The sequence below is a fragment of the Vicugna pacos genome, chromosome 24, assembly GCF_048564905.1.
Source record: "Vicugna pacos chromosome 24, VicPac4, whole genome shotgun sequence".
Taxonomy (NCBI): domain Eukaryota; kingdom Metazoa; phylum Chordata; class Mammalia; order Artiodactyla; family Camelidae; genus Vicugna; species Vicugna pacos.
Genome location: NC_133010.1, coordinates 10546308 through 10563984, shown reverse-complemented (window position 1 = coordinate 10563984; position 17677 = coordinate 10546308). Strand labels below are relative to the sequence as shown.

Below are 17677 nucleotides of genomic sequence, written 5' to 3'. Positions count from 1 at the left end.
GTATCACTGGGGATCGGGATGTGCAAATAAAAGGAAGATGCGCTTTTTCCACACCAAATGGTGAACAGATACTTTGATGCTCTTCCAGGGGCCCCCTGGTGTTCTGCTGAGACTTATTGCTTTAGAATAAAAGGTCACATTTGGAAGAAAGTGACTTGAGTAAATCTAATGTTAATTTTATTTTAGGGATTAAAAAAATTCTCCGAGGAAGCAAGCAAGGTCAATATATTTCTTGGTTACATGTAGGTAAAGGGTCTCTTTGTATTGAGGATTGGTTTAGTGGTTTTTGGTGAATCTGAAGGATTTTTTTTCTGTTGCTCATTTCCTCTCTCCTTGTCGCTGCTCATTCTGGGTGCCTCTGTTAGTGTTTTTGTTAATTGAGGAAGATAAATTTCTCTAAGAGATCTTTGAGAAGCCATCAAAGTGAATGGCGCCTCACACTTGTGAGATGCTGTCGCTAACTGTGCTGGTCATCACCATAGTATCCTCATGCCTAGTTCTTAGTTCTGGTTGAAATGACAAAACTGCTGGTCGAGAAAGGCAAATACTTTCCTGTTAAAGATGCCTGGGTTTTGGTTTCTTTGGAGTCTTAAGGTTTTTTTTTTTTCCTTTCTATTTAAAAAATAACCTCCTGAGTGATTTTTAGGGATGGAGAGGAGGGTGCACAGGGCCTCGGAGGGCTGGAGACTCAGTCTGGTCTTCTCCCACGTCCATCACAACACAGCACGTGGAGGAGGAGCAGGGGCTGGGAGTCAGGAGACCTGGTTGCCAGGCTTTTAGCAGCCTCGTCGTCATCCACAGCTCCCACGTCCACCACCTGTCCTCACGGCCCCTGACGGCCACTGTAGACGCCTGAATGATGTCACCCAAAGGTATCAAGTCCAAATCACCGGAACCCGTGAGTGTGACTTTATAAGGAGGGGTCATTGCGGATGTGAATATATTAAGGATCTAGACTTGGGGAGGCTATCCTGGATTATCTAACTGTCCCCTAAAGCCAATCATAAGTGTTCTTATAAGACAGAAGCAGAGGGAGATTTGATATACGCAAAAGAAGAGGTGTTGGGAAGACAGAGACAGGGATTGGAGTGATGTGGCCACAAGCCAAGGAATGCCTGTAGCCACCAGAAACTGGGAAGAGGCAAGGAACAAACTCCCTGTTAGAGTCTCTGCAGAGAGCATGGCCCCTTGAAACTGATATTGAACTTGTGGTGTCTCAAGCTATAGGAGCGTAAGTTTCTGTTGTTTTAAGCCACTAAGTTTTGGTAATTTGTTACGGCAGCCGTATAGAATTAATACAACCACTGATCACAGATGTGCACTGAGGGCTTGTTATGGAGGTGGCCCTGTGCCAGGGGCTGGGGTTCAGCTGGGAAAAGAGGAGTCATGACCCACCCCCTACTCGCACGAAGGGGGCTCACCTGGGGCCATGAGAGGTAGTCATCAATGGGAGGTACAATTTAGTTCAGTCACCCACTCTGCAGCTGTTTATGCATTCTACCAGATCGATACAAATAAAAACACCTAGTTGCCTAGGATAAGGGATGAAATGTCTTTGCAGCTGCAGTGAACGTATGCAATATTAAAATGCCCCATCGATTCTGGCAGAGAAGGCAGTCTTCGACGGACTCATCAGTTTGGTCTGCAGTCCTGGAGGTCTGGTTGTGCATGTGGTGGCGGCACTGTCAGAACTCCTTTTGTGATAACCACGCACCCGTTTCACATCAATAATTAATAACTGGCCGTCCATCCGCCGACTCACCCATCCATCTACCCATCTGTCCGTCTATATCCAGCACAAGTAGGAAAGGTCCAGAAGCTCAAAAGCATCTTTTGTGACTTTATGAAGGAGTGATTCCCACTCTGATTGGTGAAGGGATATGGTGAGAGGCCATTCAGACTGCTGATTATCAGCTGAGGGAGGGCCGAGCCAAAATTTATGTTCTCCTGCTGAGCACTATCTAATTGTTGTCTTTAAAAATAATTTTTGCTTAAGAAGATTCACCCTTAGAAGTGCAAATTTGTGACTTGGTGAATTTGTAGTTCGAACATCATTTCAGCTATCGACATAGTGGAAATTGTTCCTAACTACTGGATTAGTGATGATTTGTTTCCAGCATGTTTTCCCATTAAAAGTAGAGCATTATGTGTACAGGAAGCTGCACAACTAGAAGGAACACCTGATGATGAAAAATAGCACATTCTGCCCGGGACGCCGCAGGCCCCTTGTGCAGGATCGGCGTGTGCCGGACCACTGCCCCTTCAGAGCTTGATGCGGCAGCTTCCTCGCTTGTGGCCGGTGGGGCAGGAAGAGGTCTGCATGCCAGGTCTCCTGTTTGCAGAGACTCAGACACACATCCTCATCTCCCATGGGAGGGGCTCGTCGGTCAGTTTCTATTTAACACATTTGCTTCTATTTTAATATAATTTGTAAGTTATCTGATTCAGGTGAAAACAGGAAGAAATTGGTCAAATATCTTTCAATACTCCAGGGGAATGGCCAAAATGATGGAAGAGGAAGACCCTGAGCTCACCACCCGCCATGGGCACACCAAAGTTACAACTATTTAGAGGGCAACTATTGATGAGAATAACAGGAAAGATCTACACCAGGAACACGGTGTTGTAGGCCCATTACACTGCAAAACAAGCGAACCCAACAGACAAAGAGATCAGATTTGTGGTTACCAGAGACGGTGAGTAGGGGAAGGGGGAACTGGATGAAGGCAGTCAAAAGGCACAAACTTCCAGTTAGAAGATAAATTAGTAGGGATGTACAGAATAAATGAGCACTTTGTTTTTCATGAAATTTGTTAAAAGAGTAAATCTTGAGCGTTCTCATCACAAGAAAACAAAACTTTTTTCTAGTTCTCTAATTTCCCATCTATATGAGATGATAGATGTTTGCTAAACGTATTGTGGTCATCATTTCATGATGTATTTAAGTCAAATCATTAGGCTGTACACCTTGAATGTAAATATACAGGGCTGTATGTCGACTATATCTCAATAAACCTGGAAGAAAAATAAAAGATACTCCACAGCCAGCCAGCACAGCATGTTAGAGACAGGGCATTAAATCCACCACCAGGTAGGCAGAGCACCTTCTGTTCCTGTGTGTCAGCAGCGGGTTTTCTTGGACTGTGAGAGGTCCCTGCAGTACTTGGACGATTCAGCTGGCTTAGCTAAGCAGAGGCTCTGGCTTTTGCTCTTTCAGAACATAAACCAGAAAGCTCATTTTCCTTCAGAGAGAATCCTTGCCCATAATGGCATCTGTTTAGAAATGCTTTTAACCTTGCACTGCTCTCTGGGAGGGGGTTCCGCTGGGGGATGGCCAGATTCTTCTGGGCAGGGCAGTGGGCAAGGAAATGGAAGCAGTCACCCTTTCCAAAAACACATTTGCACAGGGTAGCCAATGGAATAATTATATTTTTTTAAACCCCAAGTTTCAAGTAAGGATTTAAGATGTAGCTATACGGAAAGAGATGGTTGCCTGGGGGAACTTTTGTAGCTGCTCCATCCAGTCCCTGGAAAAAAAAAAAGTGTCCTTGTGGTATGCTGATTGAGACAAGGTCATTTTGACTGGAACTCAGCACACAGCAGCTGGTGGTAGACCTGGCTACATAATTAGAGCCATGCAGTCAGCATCAGTGCGTTTCTTGGCTCAGAAGATGGGACATTCAGACTGGAAGTGACGAGGGAATAAAGGAATCTGTTCCCAGCACAACCCATCCTGAGAAGTGCAGTCTCAATGGAAGGAAATGGGTTCTAGTGTTGCAGTCCATCTGGAAGTGGTGTGAAGAAAAAACTTGTCTCTCTTTGGAAGAAAAACTTGTCCTGAAATTCGTAAAGGCTGTCGTAATCCAAACAATTTCCTAAATCAGCATGTGTAGATAGAAGTTCACCCTTGGGTTAAATTAAACTTTACAAGCTTGTGTTTATAAAAAAAAAAAGTTGTCAGATTCATTTTTTAGTTGATCTTGTGCTTGACTGAATTCTTCCTTCTAGTAATACTATAATACTGAAAGTGATTTCCCATTTTTTTTTAAATGGCCTAAAACACGATTTGTGAAGATAGTAATTGAGGCCACAGCAGTCTGTTTTAGAACCAACTGTTTGAAGAAAAATAGTTTTCTGTATTCTGGAATCCCAACACTCTGTCTAGAACCCGGGTGGCCAGGGTCTAGTGCCGCCTGGAACCACCAGGCACTGAAACACAGATCCTCAAGTGCAGTCTTATCTCCAGCTCTATCCCAAGGGGCTGACCTTATTTAAAAATAAAGTTTAAAGGTATAAAACTGGGAACTGGATCCTTGGTAAAGGTCAGATGTTTTTCCAGAGGTTTAATCTTGTCCTTAATAGTCTATCCCTCACTTTGCAGCTTTTGGTTGAGGGTAAGGACTCTCCCAGTGTTGGAGCTGAACGATTCTGAGGGTGGTTTGTGTCCCTGGTTGCTGTCCATGGTATTCTTTGCCAGTCTTCATGCTGTGAAGGAAGAAAAAGGTAACTGAGCGCCAGAGGAGCAGGTGCTTCGAGAAATGTCATTTCTTGAGTGATTACTTGTGAGCTCAGGAGCTGTTCTCATAACCCGGCCCACCTGCTTCCTGGGAAGGCTGAGAAGATGAACTGCTTTCAGATGCAGAAAACCTGCTCCTCCGTTTCTCTCAGCTTTCCACGTGGGAGACTGTGCAGAAGCCTAGGGGTCGAGCTGCTCCGGGGCCTCTGGGTGCAATGTAGGGCAAAGCCCAGAAGCCAGGGAGCCCCACGCTGCAGCCTGGACAACGGGTCCTTTTCTAAGGTAGGTGATGGCATCCTGACTCATCCCTCGCTTTCCCTGTGAACCTGGGATTGTACAAAGAATATTTAAAACATGAAAGAATTCTGTGTCTTCGAAAAGTATCTTAAATTGGATAAATGTCCCTGTCCTTTGTTGAGTACATAGCATGTTATAAAAGGGCTTTGCAGCAGAGTTATTCTGAGAATTGTAAAAACAAGCATGTGTGGTCTAAGACAGGGCTGCCCAATAGGACATTCTGGGATGATGGAAATGTTCTGTATGTGCCCTCTTTGACATGGTCGTCACTAGACACGTGATGATGGAACACTTGAAATGTGACTAGAGACGGAGAATTTTTACTTCAGTTTAATGGCTACCTGTGTTAGCCACTACTGTACTGGGTATTACAGGGCTGAGAGAACACTCGGTATGTACTTCATTGCTGTTTATTCATTTTACACGAAGGAGGTTTTTGTGTGAAATTCAATTGTGCATAGAATTGCCTTGGACTGCCATTCTGTCAAGAACTTAAAGACAGTGTCTAAGAAGCTGTGTCCACTGCCTTCCCACACTGTGTTCTGAGCCTCGGCAATTCTTATCCTCAGTGGAGAAATCTGTTCCCTGCCATGAAGTCGGCATCCTTCTCTCCCAGCGCATCCCACCGAGAAGATGCGCTCTCTCTTCAGCAGTCCACATCAAGCCTGTGTGCATGACCGGGGATGCACGCCATGGGGAGCACACCCCTCCAATAGCTAAACCCACCCTGTAATAAAGATTGTACAGAGCACCACTTCGGTTCTTGTGTTGTTTTTTCAACCATGGTCCTCACTGCTGCATTTCACCCTCATCATCTGGGAGGCCTGCATTCAACAGATTTTATCCACATGAGACGAACTGGTTGGATGTTGACAGACGTGCAGTTAGAAGCTTGCACTCATTCCGAGTGCTGCATTTACCAAGGTGGGTACTGGGCAAGGCCTGGGCGCTACATGCTGTAAGAAACGCAAGGATGTGTAACCACAGAGGTCTCATTTCTCAAACCACAAGTAGAGGGGCATTGTCTGCTAAAAGATTTGAGTCACAGCCAGTGAGTGGCAGGAGGGAGTCTGAGAGGCTGTTTGGATGCCAAAACATCAGAATATCAGCAACATAGTTCATTTGAACAGGGCCTTCCAAGAGAGGTGGTCTCTGAGCTGAACTAAGATGTCCTGAGAATTTGCATAAACATTTAAACAGCATTTTCACAACTTTTTTCATTACTGGTTGTCCGTTCTATTGGTCTATCCTGGACTTCAGTATGAGGCAGCTCCTGATTTAGCACAAAATTATGAATTAATTTTATTTTTATTGAAGTATAGTCAGTTTACAATGTTGTGTCAATTCCTGGTGTATAGCACAGTGCTTCATATAGGAACATACATATATTCACCTTCATGCTCTTTTTCACCATAGGTTACTACAAGATATTGAATATAGTTCCCTGTGCTGTACAGTATAAACTTGTTTATCTTTTTCCGTGTATTAGTATCTGCAAATCTAGAACCCCCAATTTATCCCTTCCCATCCCCTTCACCCCTGCTAACCATAAGTTTGTTTTCTGTCTGAGTCTGTTTCTGTTTTGTAAATAAGTTTGTCTTTTTTAGATTCCACATAAATGATCTCATATGGTATTTTTCTGTTTCTGGCTTCCTTCACTTAGGATGACAATTAATTGATTTTAAGCTTAATCTACTAATACTTCATGTGGTTCCACACTAAGCAGCATGGCTTGCCGGAGTAGCACAAAGCCCCCATCTCAACCACCACTGAGGGAGGACACAGAGGAAGCAAGGCAAGATGACCAAAAGGTGAGTGGTGCTGGCGTGAAGCAGTGTCCCACAGAGGGCTCTCCTCATGGACTCACTTCTCGGAGAGCTCTGAGGTGGAGGCCCACTGGAGCCGGACCTTGGGGAGAAGACGTGGGACAGCTGGCCAGCATTGGCAGGTAGGAAGCTATAGGTAAGATGTCACAGGAGAACCACACTGGTATTTTGTTAGGAAAGGTGAGTGGATCAGGTGGCTCATGTAGAAAGCTAATGGCTGTGAAGAAAGGCTGCAGTCATATTATAAAGAAGGGAAAAAGAAGGGACCAGCTTTTGAGTTCTCACTTAAGTATTTAATGGATCACAATAACTCAGCTGTTTTATTCACCAGAGAATGCTTGGCAGGAAAAACAGAATCTGGTCTGGGTTGGCTTAAGCCAAAGGAAATCCACCCCAAGATCCCAGTTTGGACTGTGTACTCAGCCAGTGCACAGCCAGCTGCAGTCAAGGAGGCAGAGCTGCAGGACACAAATGCGGCTGCCAGGGGCCTCATGTATGTAAGTGGCGACTGCATTTGAACAGAAGAAAGTTAAGAATATACATTGTAATCCCTAGAGCAACTGCTAAAATATAATGCAAATAAGTATAACTTAAAAACCAACAGATAAGTTAAAATGGAATTATTTAACAATTAAAATTAGAGGGGTAAAGAATTAAGTGTAGGGATAAAATACGACTGGTCCTAGGTTGGTCATTGTCGAAACTGGGCGACAGATCCATGGGGATTCATTGTACTGTCTTCCCAAATGTTTAAAATTCTCCATAATAAAAAGTTTTTAAAAACAGATGTATTCAGGCAGAAACTAAAAAGGTCCCTTGGTTCTTCTGCTGCAGTCATTGTACATGCGTCACGGGAGGAGGATAAACAGGTTTTGCGCTCTTCTCCACGCAGTGAGAGCAAAACCACCCAGCCCCAAGAAGTAGGAAGCCTGAGACTCAGTGAACATTGTCGTCATCACTGTGGTTGACTGAAAGTCCCGATGCCTGGAATCTTCCCTTGCAATTTTGATTTAGGAGATCTGGGCTGAGATCTGCGTATCTTATTTCCTACGCACAACTCCAGCGACATTGACGTACGTTCAAGTTTGGGAAGCACCACTTGAAGGGATTGTCTGTGGGTCAGCACACAGGCTGCCCCTCGGTTTGGGCGCCCCGCTGCAGTAGGATGTGAGCAGCAGGATGACGGGGCACAATCTCAGCTACAGCCTTGCGTCACGAGGCTTTCTGCCATTTATTCTTGTTCTGTAGTTCCAGCAGTGCCTCTTTCTTGGGCAGCTGAGTTATATAAAGTCTATTGCCATTTTAATCACTTTAGTTTCAAAACATTACTATCCTGGTGAGTTTCCCCCCATGTAACCCACTCAACCTACATACTGTCTGAAGTCTCACCAGGGCCAGCTTCGTGGGCGAGGATCTGTGCAATCACGCAGGGCCCCACACTCAGAAAGCCTCATGCTGGGTTTAATGCTCTCCTGTCACTGACTTGAAGTTCTTAGTTTTATCTTTGAAGTATGTTTTGTAAGTCAAGTCTGATGAGACAAAGGAGCATCGACGTGAGCAGAGGAGACCCGTGCAATGTGTCCACTGTCCCTTTCTACCCCGTCACTTACAGCCTTTGTGATACCCATGAGCTTGGTGTTCCGGTGGGCCCACCATACGTGAGCAGCCCGAGAGGTTCAGAATAAGCGCGCGGCTAGCACGGTGTGTCTATAGCTGAGTAAGTGGGGAACACAGGCGCTCCAAGAGGTCATGCTTTCTTTCTGAACCAGACTTGATCTGCATAAAGGAGGCACTGGCATTGTAAGGAGCATGAATGACCAGGGAACCTAAACATAACCTTTCTTACTCATGTTACTTTCTTGTATAAATGCCAACCGCTTATGCTGGAAATGATGACACGGAAGAAAAGGAAAACATAGGGCAGCTCATAATTTTTCTTTCAGTCCTTCCTTACTCATCTGTAAGTTGAGAATGTTGCTAGAATATGAACATATCAAGACACGAAATAACAGTTGAGCTAGTTTTGCACATTGTTTCTACTGTTCTGGTTAAGAACAAAACATACATGCATACAAGAGGTAATACAAACTGTGTAATCTTGGTGATTATATGAGTTAAATGTTCTTATAGTTGCATTTAAAACTAGAATTGCAAAATATAAAGATGAATGGTAAAATTAATGCTAATAATTTATGCAAACAAAAAAAACCCCACCATAACAAGTTGTGCAAGAGACCACAGAAGAAAGGAAAAACATTTTAGTACTTTTAATGGTACTGTTTTCCTCATTTTTTTGGACAAGAGGTGCCACAGCTTCGTTTTGCACTGGGGCCTGCACACTGGCAGTCAGCCCTGCCCTGGGCTGCTCTGCAACTCCTGAGGCACGTTGCCAGCTCTTCCTTTTTGGAACCCCCTCCGGTCTACAGCCCTTTGGGGACTCCAACTGATTGTCACTGATTTGAAGGGCGTCATTGTTCTTGTGGCTTGTGAACTCTAGAACTGGACCAGGACTGACTGACAAGTAATTCAGCGGCCCCACAAGTAGCAGTGGAAGATGAGACGACTTCTCAATCCCCTTCTACCCTGGACTTGGGGGAGCAGGCAAACGCTGGCAGCTCTTAGCTGACACTGCAGGTTCTCCCTTTGATTTGATCAGCTTTGGCAGAAAAATGCTTCTGGAAGACTAAACTTCAGCTATTATCCTTGACGACTTGGTTCCTCTCTATCCTTTTCTGCCACTGCATGAGTTGTCGAGCAGCTGTGAGTAGGCAGAGCAGGTGGAAAGCCCTTGCCAACAGTGACTGATTGCCTCAAAGTGAACAGTCCTACAAAGGAATGCTTGGGAGGTTTTGGTGGTGGTTTTTTAACAGTACAGTACAATCACCTCTTCTTTTAAAAAAAAATATAATTTTGGCAAATGTGCAAATACCACATCACAAAACCGGAAACGAGAAACTTTAGAGGAAACTGAAAATGAGCAAAGCAAGATTTGCTTGTGACGAAGGACAGAAAGAACATACAAATGTATCTTTAAGAGTTTTCACGGAACATTACAACCCATCAAATTAAGGTATCTACATTCTCTAACAAAAACTAACTGATCTGAGGAAGCGTGATGCAAAAATATTCTAATGCTGCGCTGTCCACTGGAGCTCTCTGTGATGATGGCAATGTTTCACCATCCCTGTGCTAATACAGAATCCACTAGCCACGTGAATACCCACAATGTGGCCAACTGAGGAACTGAGTTTTTAATATAGCTTAAATTTCGCCACTTGAAGAAGTGTCTACCAACTGAACAGCACAGTTCTAATGCCTCGAAGGTCAAAGCCAGTGGTTTCTTTGAGGGACTTCTCTACTGGTGAGGGGTAGTTGGGTAGCTGGTAGTAGAAAAAGAAGAAAAAGCTCTTAGCAGATCCCTTAGGTCACTTACGTAAGACCTTACGTTCTCCAGGTTCCCGGGCAGCAGGTGGCACAACCTGCTGTGAGGGGCCTGAGGGAGGGTTCTCGAGGAGACCTGAGAACGCCCCTCCAACTCCCGGCTAATGCCAATGCGAGTAAAAGGCCTAGGATTTTGGTCACTCAGATGGGAAGAGGACTATGGGTCCACACACACAAGCCGAGGCTTGGGTCGTGCCTGGAAATCACTGCGGTGGGGCTGGGGGAAGCTGGAGGTGGACTCACTTCCTGGCAGGGTTTCCGGAGCCAGAGGAGGGCTTAGAGGAGCAAGGAGAACCTGAGGACCCTTTCTGGCCACCTGCAGGCTGAACAGGCCCTTTCTTTTTGGGGATTAAGGTCTTGTTCTTGCTCTTGAACACCTTGCTGGGATCCAGCTTGTTCACGAAGGAGTCGGTCTCTTCCGTGAGTAGGTCTGTGTTGTAGGTGATGGGTTTATACATGTTGAACCACTGCTGTAAGGCACAATTGGGGGAGAGGGTCACAGTTCCCAGGACAAGTGCGTGTGTTTCTGCTCTTTACTAGAGATACAGGGTAGAGAGATGGGAAGGTGAGTTAAACATTTTTCATGAAAAACTGCCTCTAAAATCTAAAGGGAAGACACTCGTTGCATTGTGACCTGTAAACAGTGCAGCATAAGGACCAAGCGTCTGAGAAAACATCCATCCTTCTGCCCTAGTGGGCCCCGAGCCCGGGGGGCAAGGTCCCACGTCATCGGGGAACAGTGCCTTTCCAACCGTTCTGCCCTCACACCAGCCACTGGCTGGCTGCGGTCGCGTCCTTCCCTCTGCTGGGGGAAGCTGCCCGCTCTCCTCCCTGTGGGCTTTCTGGGCAGCTGAGGGCACAGGGCATCTAAACTGGTTGACTTTCATTGATCATCACCACCCATCTGTTGACTGGATGGATGTCACTGTCATGTGACATTTGAGGAAGGTGAGGTCCACTCAATTAATAAATACATGGAGCTCAGTCCCTCATATTTTGCCACCTAAAGTTCTTCTAGACACATCTCGTGTTCTCATACCAGGCCGGGTATCAGCATGACCTGACATCTGCATGGTGTCTGTGTCTGTTATGTAAATGAGGCACAGCCAGACTCTGGAATATTCTATATCATTGAAAAGGACAGCTCTACATATACGGATAGAAAATGTGCTCCAACATGAAGTTAAGTGAAAAGGTGCAGCGCAATGTGAACAGTACATTGCACTTGTGATTTAGAAAAAAGGAACCCAAAACTGTATGCATAGATGCTTTCTATCCAATAGAGGATCTTGGTGAGGGCACACGACAAATTAACAGTGGCTGCCTGTGGGCAAGTGGCTGGAGGCAGAGGATAAGAGACGGATTTGTCACTGTTCCTGTGTGCATGTCCTGCCTGGCTAAAACCAACAATTAAACCTAAGCCAGCAAAAAATTTCATTAGAGATAAAAACTCCCCAGGTGATTCTGAGGGTCAGCCACGTTTGGGAACCACTTAACTGGTATAAAGTGAGACTGTCCACCTATGTTGGAAGTACCTGCCCTGCTGATTGATTGAAAATACAGGTTCCTGAGCTCCACCCCAGATCACCTGAGTCAGATGAGAAGCTGGACATCTACAATGCAAGCCTTTCCTCAGAGGATTCTGACACCTTCCACAGTCTGAGGTGACAGGTGGTCCCCCCTTACCTTGGCCTGCGGGCTAATGCCATAGCCGGTGAAGGCGTACTGCCACTGGGGCAGCCCCAGGTGGGTGATGAGCAGGCGGTAATAGGCTGTAAAGGTGTCCGTGAGAAAATGCCAGTACAGCGCTCTGTCCAGGAACCAGATCTCAGCGTCCTGTGCTGATGCTGAAACAGACAGACAAAGGAATTAAACGAGAGGATGGCTGAACACTTTTTTCCTTTTATCTAGAAAGTCGACATCTACTCATAGTTTAAAAAAAGCTTCAGTGGCAGAAGGGATGTAAAATACAGTAACTTTGTTTTCCCTTCGAACCTCCCAGTTCCACTCTCCAGGGGCCACTGTGACTGGCTCTCTGGTGCTCCTTCACAGGCTCTCGGTCAGTCAGTCCGCCACTCTGCTGGGCTCTGGCCGTCTGTGCTTTCATCAGCTCATCAGCGCTGCTTCCTTACGTGGACGTAACACTCCGCCCTCCCCAACAGGTGCGTGCTGTGGTCTCAGCCTTCCCGACGGGGAGCAGCTCTGCATGGCTCTAGTTTTCGGAGGTCTCTGTCCGGAAGTGGAAGTGCTGCGAGAAGCCACCACGGAGGAGCCCAGACCAACTGCCTCCCGGGGCTCCTGCCGGCGCTGCTGGGTGATGTGCTGGCTGAGCTCCAGCAGGCGCTCTCCGTGCTGCCCGCTCCTGCCTCACGCTGCTTCTGACCTTGCGCTCTCACTGCTGCAGGGCCTCTCCTCGTTCACCTCCTGTCTTCTGGTGGCGGCCAACTCCCCTTCCTCCCTCCAGTACCCTCCTCTTCCACTTGTGCTCTTGATCACATACATTTTCATTTGAAACCTGCCATTCTGCCGCTTAAAACCTGGAGTCCCCACTGTCTTCCAAAAAATGTCCAAACTCCTTCATCTGGCTTCCAAAACTCCACGTGAAGGGGACAAGTGGGCCTGTGGGGTCATCTCACTACAAGAACCATGTGGCCCAATGATCTGGAATTATTTGTCATTTCATCCAAATCGGTTGCACTCTCCCACAACATGGCTTTTACCCACATCTCTTTATGTGTTTACCCCTTTCTGCTCCCCCACAAAATCTCACATCCCACCTCATGTCTCATTCTGACCCATAGATACAGCTGCATTCAAGATGCAGTTCAAAGGCTACTTCACAAAGACGCCTCAGCTGGAGATGGTTTCTCCTTTCCCCCAGAGGTAAATCCTGGTGTGTCTCGTCACCCCTTCCAGGCAGAGAGCTACCTGAAGAGGGCTGGACTTTGTCCAGTCCTGCAGCCCGACATCCCCAGGCCACGGCCTGAACTGCTGTTAGGGGGCCAGGCGGTGGCCGCTGCTCAAGAGGCCAGAGCCTTTTTCTCTTGATTTCCCATCTGGGATCTTAGATTGGGATCTAGTAATTTGGGGTTTTATTGCTGTTAATTGGCCTACATAAAGAAGTGTAAATAACAATGTTTTGCCTGCATGAGCATGCAGGAAGGAGTTATAAACAGAATGACAATTCTTCTCAGTTTTTATTCACTTACTATCCTAATCTTATTACTCTGCAGTAACTCACAAATAACACAAATGACAACAGCTTAAAAATACAAGTAACTGGCCTGGAGGGGATGCTCAGAGAGGACCAAAGGGGCTTTCTGCGTCTTGGTGTCTCCAGGAGACCCAGAAGCACCTCAGGAGGTCAAGGAGAGGTGTGCCTTTTGTGTGATGGCTGGAGAGCAAGGTCAGTCAAGGCCATTTCCAAGCTATAGGACCACGCCTGTCAAGATTCTTACCTGGTTTCCCTTTTTTGTAGACGAGGCAAACCTTCCCATTCCCACTGCAAGGGTCCAGCTCAAATATCACACTGCGGGAATCAAAGTGGGGCTTCTCCGGCTGGTCCTCACTGGCTGCAAACGCAAAGTTAATGGTAATGTTCAAACACGCTCAGCTCAAACATACTTATTCATCCAGCTTTGCTAGGATGAAAAAAACAGAAGGGAAAAAAAGCCTTATTGCAAACATATTCTTAACAATTATTTTCAAATGTGGACCAAATATAGTCTATATTCTAAATGCCCTGGAGTCTTATTCATGGTGTAAATCTTCTGTCTGGGCTCCCCTATCACCGATAGACAGTGTCGCAGAATCTGGGCAAAGGTGACATGAAGACAACAAACTGAACTTCTTGGGAGCAGGGCTACGTGAAGTCAGAATAATCTGCACAACGTTTTTCTTCTCCCCCAGATTAACACTTACAGCACTTAATGATCTTTTGATTAGAATCCTTTTTCCTAGTCTCAAATGTATATTTACGGTTAATTATAATCTTACAATTCTAAGTCTGGATCTTTTAGAAATACCTACCTAGAAACCAAATACCACGGTGTAACAGAAAAAAGATAAATTCTTAGACATGCACGCCTTGGAAACCTCTCCTGCTTCTTTCATGACAGCAATTACACAATAAAAATTAGTATCAGTGACTAGGGTGCAGGGTTTATAACCCTGGGATAGACTGGATAAAACAAAGTATAATAAAAATAATGTTTTTGATTTATACATCCATACATATAAATATAAATGTTCCTTGGTATGGAATTTCATTTTCCCCTTGACTGCTTTTAAGATTTTCTCTTTATCCCTGATTTTTGAACAGTCTGTGTTTCTCAGTATTGTTTCTTCATGTTCTTTATTCCTGGCTTGTGAAGCTCCTTAGATATGGTTTAAGTTTCCATGAAATTGGTAAAATTTCAAGCCACTACTTCTTGAAACTTTTTCTGGCCCACATCCCTCTTTTTACAGACTCTAGTTACACACACATTACACCACCTGTCGTCCCTCAGTTCACTAGTGCTCTTTTCACTAAAAGAATTTATTTTTTTCTGTGTTATTTCAGTTAGTCTACTGTTTTGTCTTCAAGTTCTCCAGTCTTTTCTCTGGCAATGTCTAAGCTATTGTTAGTCCCATCCAGTGTATATTTCATCTCAGACACTTGTTTCATCTCTAAAACTTACATTTGATTTTTTTTCCTATCTCCATGTCCGTACAAAGTTTTGCACATACAGAATTCAGTAATATAATGACTGTTTTAATGCCTATATTTGCTAGTTCTAAACTGTGTGTCAATTCTGGATTGGTTTCAATTAAACAATTTTTCTCATCATGGTCATTTTCCCTGCTTTTCTGCATGCCTGGTAATCTTTGATTGGATACCAGAAATTGTTAATTTTGCATTGTTGAATGCTTGATATTTTCATATTCCTATAAATATTGTTGAGCTTTGTTCCATGGCACAAAATACTTGAAAACAGATACTTTTAGGTCCTGTGCTTAGTACCTGTCAGGCAAGACCAACGCAGCGTTTAACCGAGGGCTAATTTTCCCCCACCACTGAGACGGGATCCCCCCTGAGCACTCTACCTAATTCTGTGTAAACCACGAGGTGCTTCAGCCTGGCCGGTAGAAACAGGCACTGTTTGCGGACCCATGTGAGCACCCAGGCGTTGCTCCTTCTAGTCATTCTGGGTGGTTCTGTCGCTGGCCTTGTGCAGTGCCTTCAAATGCACGTGCTGATCAGTTCTTTGCGGAACCCCTGACTGAGGACGAGCCTCTGCAGATCTCTGTGGTTCTCCCTTCATGTAGCCCATCCCTCCTCCATACTCAGTCCTGTGAACGCTAGCTGTCTTCATCCAGTGGGGCTCTTAGCTCTGTCTTCGCAGTTAGCAGAGTGTGAGAGGTGCTCCTTGGGTTCCCCTCTCCACGCCGTCGACTGGAAGCTCTCGGGTAACAAGCCAGGGTTCATCTCGCCTGGTTCCCGTCATTCAGAGCTCACCGTCCTTCCCTGCCTGATGGTCACTGTCCTGAAGTCCAACTGCTTGTCCAGATGGAGGAGCCCTGCATCAGCGCTCTCTGCCAGAACTCCCATCACTCCAAGGCTCTGGTATTGGAGGTGCTGGTTGCCTACTGAACATGCATTCATTCTCCCTTCTCTAAGCCCCAGTTCTGTCTGACGAGGCCATACTGCTCAGCTGAAAGTACTCACCTCCTCAAATTCCCTCGCAGCTGTGGCTAACCTTCCGACTCAGTTCTGGCCAATGGCTATTGGGAGGTGCTTCTGAGAAAGTTACTACTTTCCTGATAAAAAGGGAAGTATTTGCCAAGAGAGAGTTATCTTGCCCTTTACTCTTCTTTTTCCTGCCTGGAACATAGGCTTGACGCTTAGGGTAGAGTCCACATGCTTCAACCGCGAGGATGAAAACCACACCCAAAGGCTGCTGCACTAGGAATTCAGAGGGAGATTTTATCACTGTTTCTCAAGCAGCTACCCCAGCCTAGTTCCAGATTTCTTGTTATAAGAAAAATAGACTAGTTTAAACACTGTAATGGGGGCCTGTTATATGCAGACAAATGCAGTTCTGACTGAAGAAGTCCTCAGTTATTCACAACTGATCATAACGTTGGCAGCCATTTGAATTATATGCCATTTCAATCAGAAGTGGCGAAGAGCCTGGAGGAGGAAGGGAGCTGCATTTAGCCTGTATTGGTCCCGGAAACCGCCCAACACTGAAATGTGCAGTTTAATCTGTAACATCCATTCACTGACCAAGTATTCATTAACTGCCTACTACGTGCCAGGGACTGAAGGGGTGCTGGAAACCACACAAAGATCCCAACCCTGACAGTTTCTTCACGAAAACTTCCTTTCTTGGTACAGGTTTTTTTTTTTCACGTTGCTCCCATGGTCCTGAGAAGCCAGGAATGGGAAGGCTTGGGGTTCAGGGGAACACGTTACAATGCCACAGTGTCTTCCTACGATCTTCAACATTCTAACGGGAAACAAGCAGGCTGATTTCGAACAAAGCATAAGTTCTAGTTACCTTCTTGTGTCTCGTCCTCTAGGTCTGCCAGAGTCGGTGCATTAGGGAGTGAGTACATGGCAGACTGGTTGAGTTGAGTCAGTTTTGAAATGCTGTTAATTGCCATGCTGCCCAATGGAATGGTATGCTCTATGGGAAAGTTACAAAAAAAAAAAAAGCAATTACATGGAGTAACAAGCTAGTTACCATAGTCATCAGTGTGAACTCAGGGCAGAGGAAGCGAATGGAAAGTGGAAAGAAGAGAATCAGTGCACTACTACATGCTCCAAAGCACCAGCCTTTTACACACACACACACACACACACACACACACACACACACACACACACACACAAGTAGCTGGGGCCACGCATGGACAACCAAAGAAAAATTTACAAGGCGATGCTCAAAATAATTGGGAATTCTAGGGTAGGCCTTCAAGAACTGTTTCCTTTCTGAAGCAGGCTTGTGAAGGGGCTGGCCCGTCTCCATCATGTGGGCAGTCGCTCTAGAATTTTCCACTGTCTCTGTTGCTCCAGTCTCCAAAGGCCAGAGCCATGAGGGTTCTGATGCTGGGGACAAGAATGGTTTCTAGACCAGTGGAGGAAATGATTCTAAGCTAACAGTTCATGCTAAATGCTCAGTAGTAAGCTGTATAATGTGCCTCTGGTCAGCTGCAAGAGAGAAAGAGGAAAGTTTTGGGAGTCACCAGAAAAGGAAACTTAGGAGGTAGGGGCAATGAAGGGGAGGAGGCAGTTCTGCAGATTTGCTAGTGCCTAGAAGTCCCTGCATTCTTAGTGACAGCATGGAGAGGTGCAGGATGTTTCCCAGGGACCAGCGCAGATCTGGGATTGTGGCTGGAGTCTGAAGGCAATAAAGGCCTCTTGAGGACAGGGAAGTCTGCAAAGGAATGAGCTGGAGCCCAGTGGCCAGATCAGGATTTCGTAGCCTACAAAATGTTACCAGAGTCTTCACCTAAATGTGCAGCCCTGACTTTCAACTTTCACACCTGCTCAGTACCTGAGTTTCTGACGTGTACCAAGTTGTGAGCTTCCACATCCACAACACAAACGTTT

General features: G+C 45.7%; 1 protein-coding gene and 2 long non-coding RNA genes across 11 annotated transcripts in view; 2 read left to right on the top strand and 1 right to left on the bottom strand.

Annotated features, from left to right (window-relative positions):
* Positions 1 to 17677, bottom strand: part of TPGS2 (tubulin polyglutamylase complex subunit 2) — a 38840-nt gene that overhangs the window by 5505 nt on the left and 15658 nt on the right. The window contains exons 4-9 of one of the 8 annotated variants that reach the window (XR_012063825.1): positions 16623 to 16751; positions 13539 to 13652; positions 11767 to 11927; positions 10324 to 10550; positions 4598 to 4842; positions 4460 to 4485 (exon numbers count right to left, since the gene is read on the bottom strand). Coding sequence is in view for 7 of the 8 variants with exons in the window: in XM_072948992.1 (XP_072805093.1) it covers positions 4371 to 4485; positions 10324 to 10550; positions 11767 to 11927; positions 13539 to 13652; positions 16623 to 16751 (746 nt within the window). In the remaining variant the exon portion in view is untranslated. Of the gene's footprint in view, positions 1 to 3409; positions 4486 to 4597; positions 4843 to 5207; positions 5770 to 8891; positions 10020 to 10323; positions 10617 to 11766; positions 11928 to 13538; positions 13653 to 16622; positions 16752 to 17677 lie in introns of those variants that run through there. The other 7 variants (XM_072948993.1, XM_072948992.1, XM_072948994.1 and 4 more) reach the window with 7 other exon arrangements.
* On the top strand, positions 2040 to 5567 carry LOC140688987 (uncharacterized). 2 transcript variants are annotated; one of them, XR_012063827.1, is made up of 3 exons: positions 2040 to 2386; positions 2493 to 2696; positions 4382 to 5567. It is a non-coding gene; the product is annotated as an uncharacterized lncRNA (long non-coding RNA). The 2 variants fall into 2 exon arrangements; XR_012063826.1 differs by lacking the exon at positions 2040 to 2386 and having other exon boundaries at positions 2398 to 2696.
* On the top strand, positions 6389 to 13266 carry LOC140688989 (uncharacterized). The gene is made up of 2 exons (XR_012063829.1): positions 6389 to 6624; positions 12243 to 13266. It is a non-coding gene; the product is annotated as an uncharacterized lncRNA (long non-coding RNA).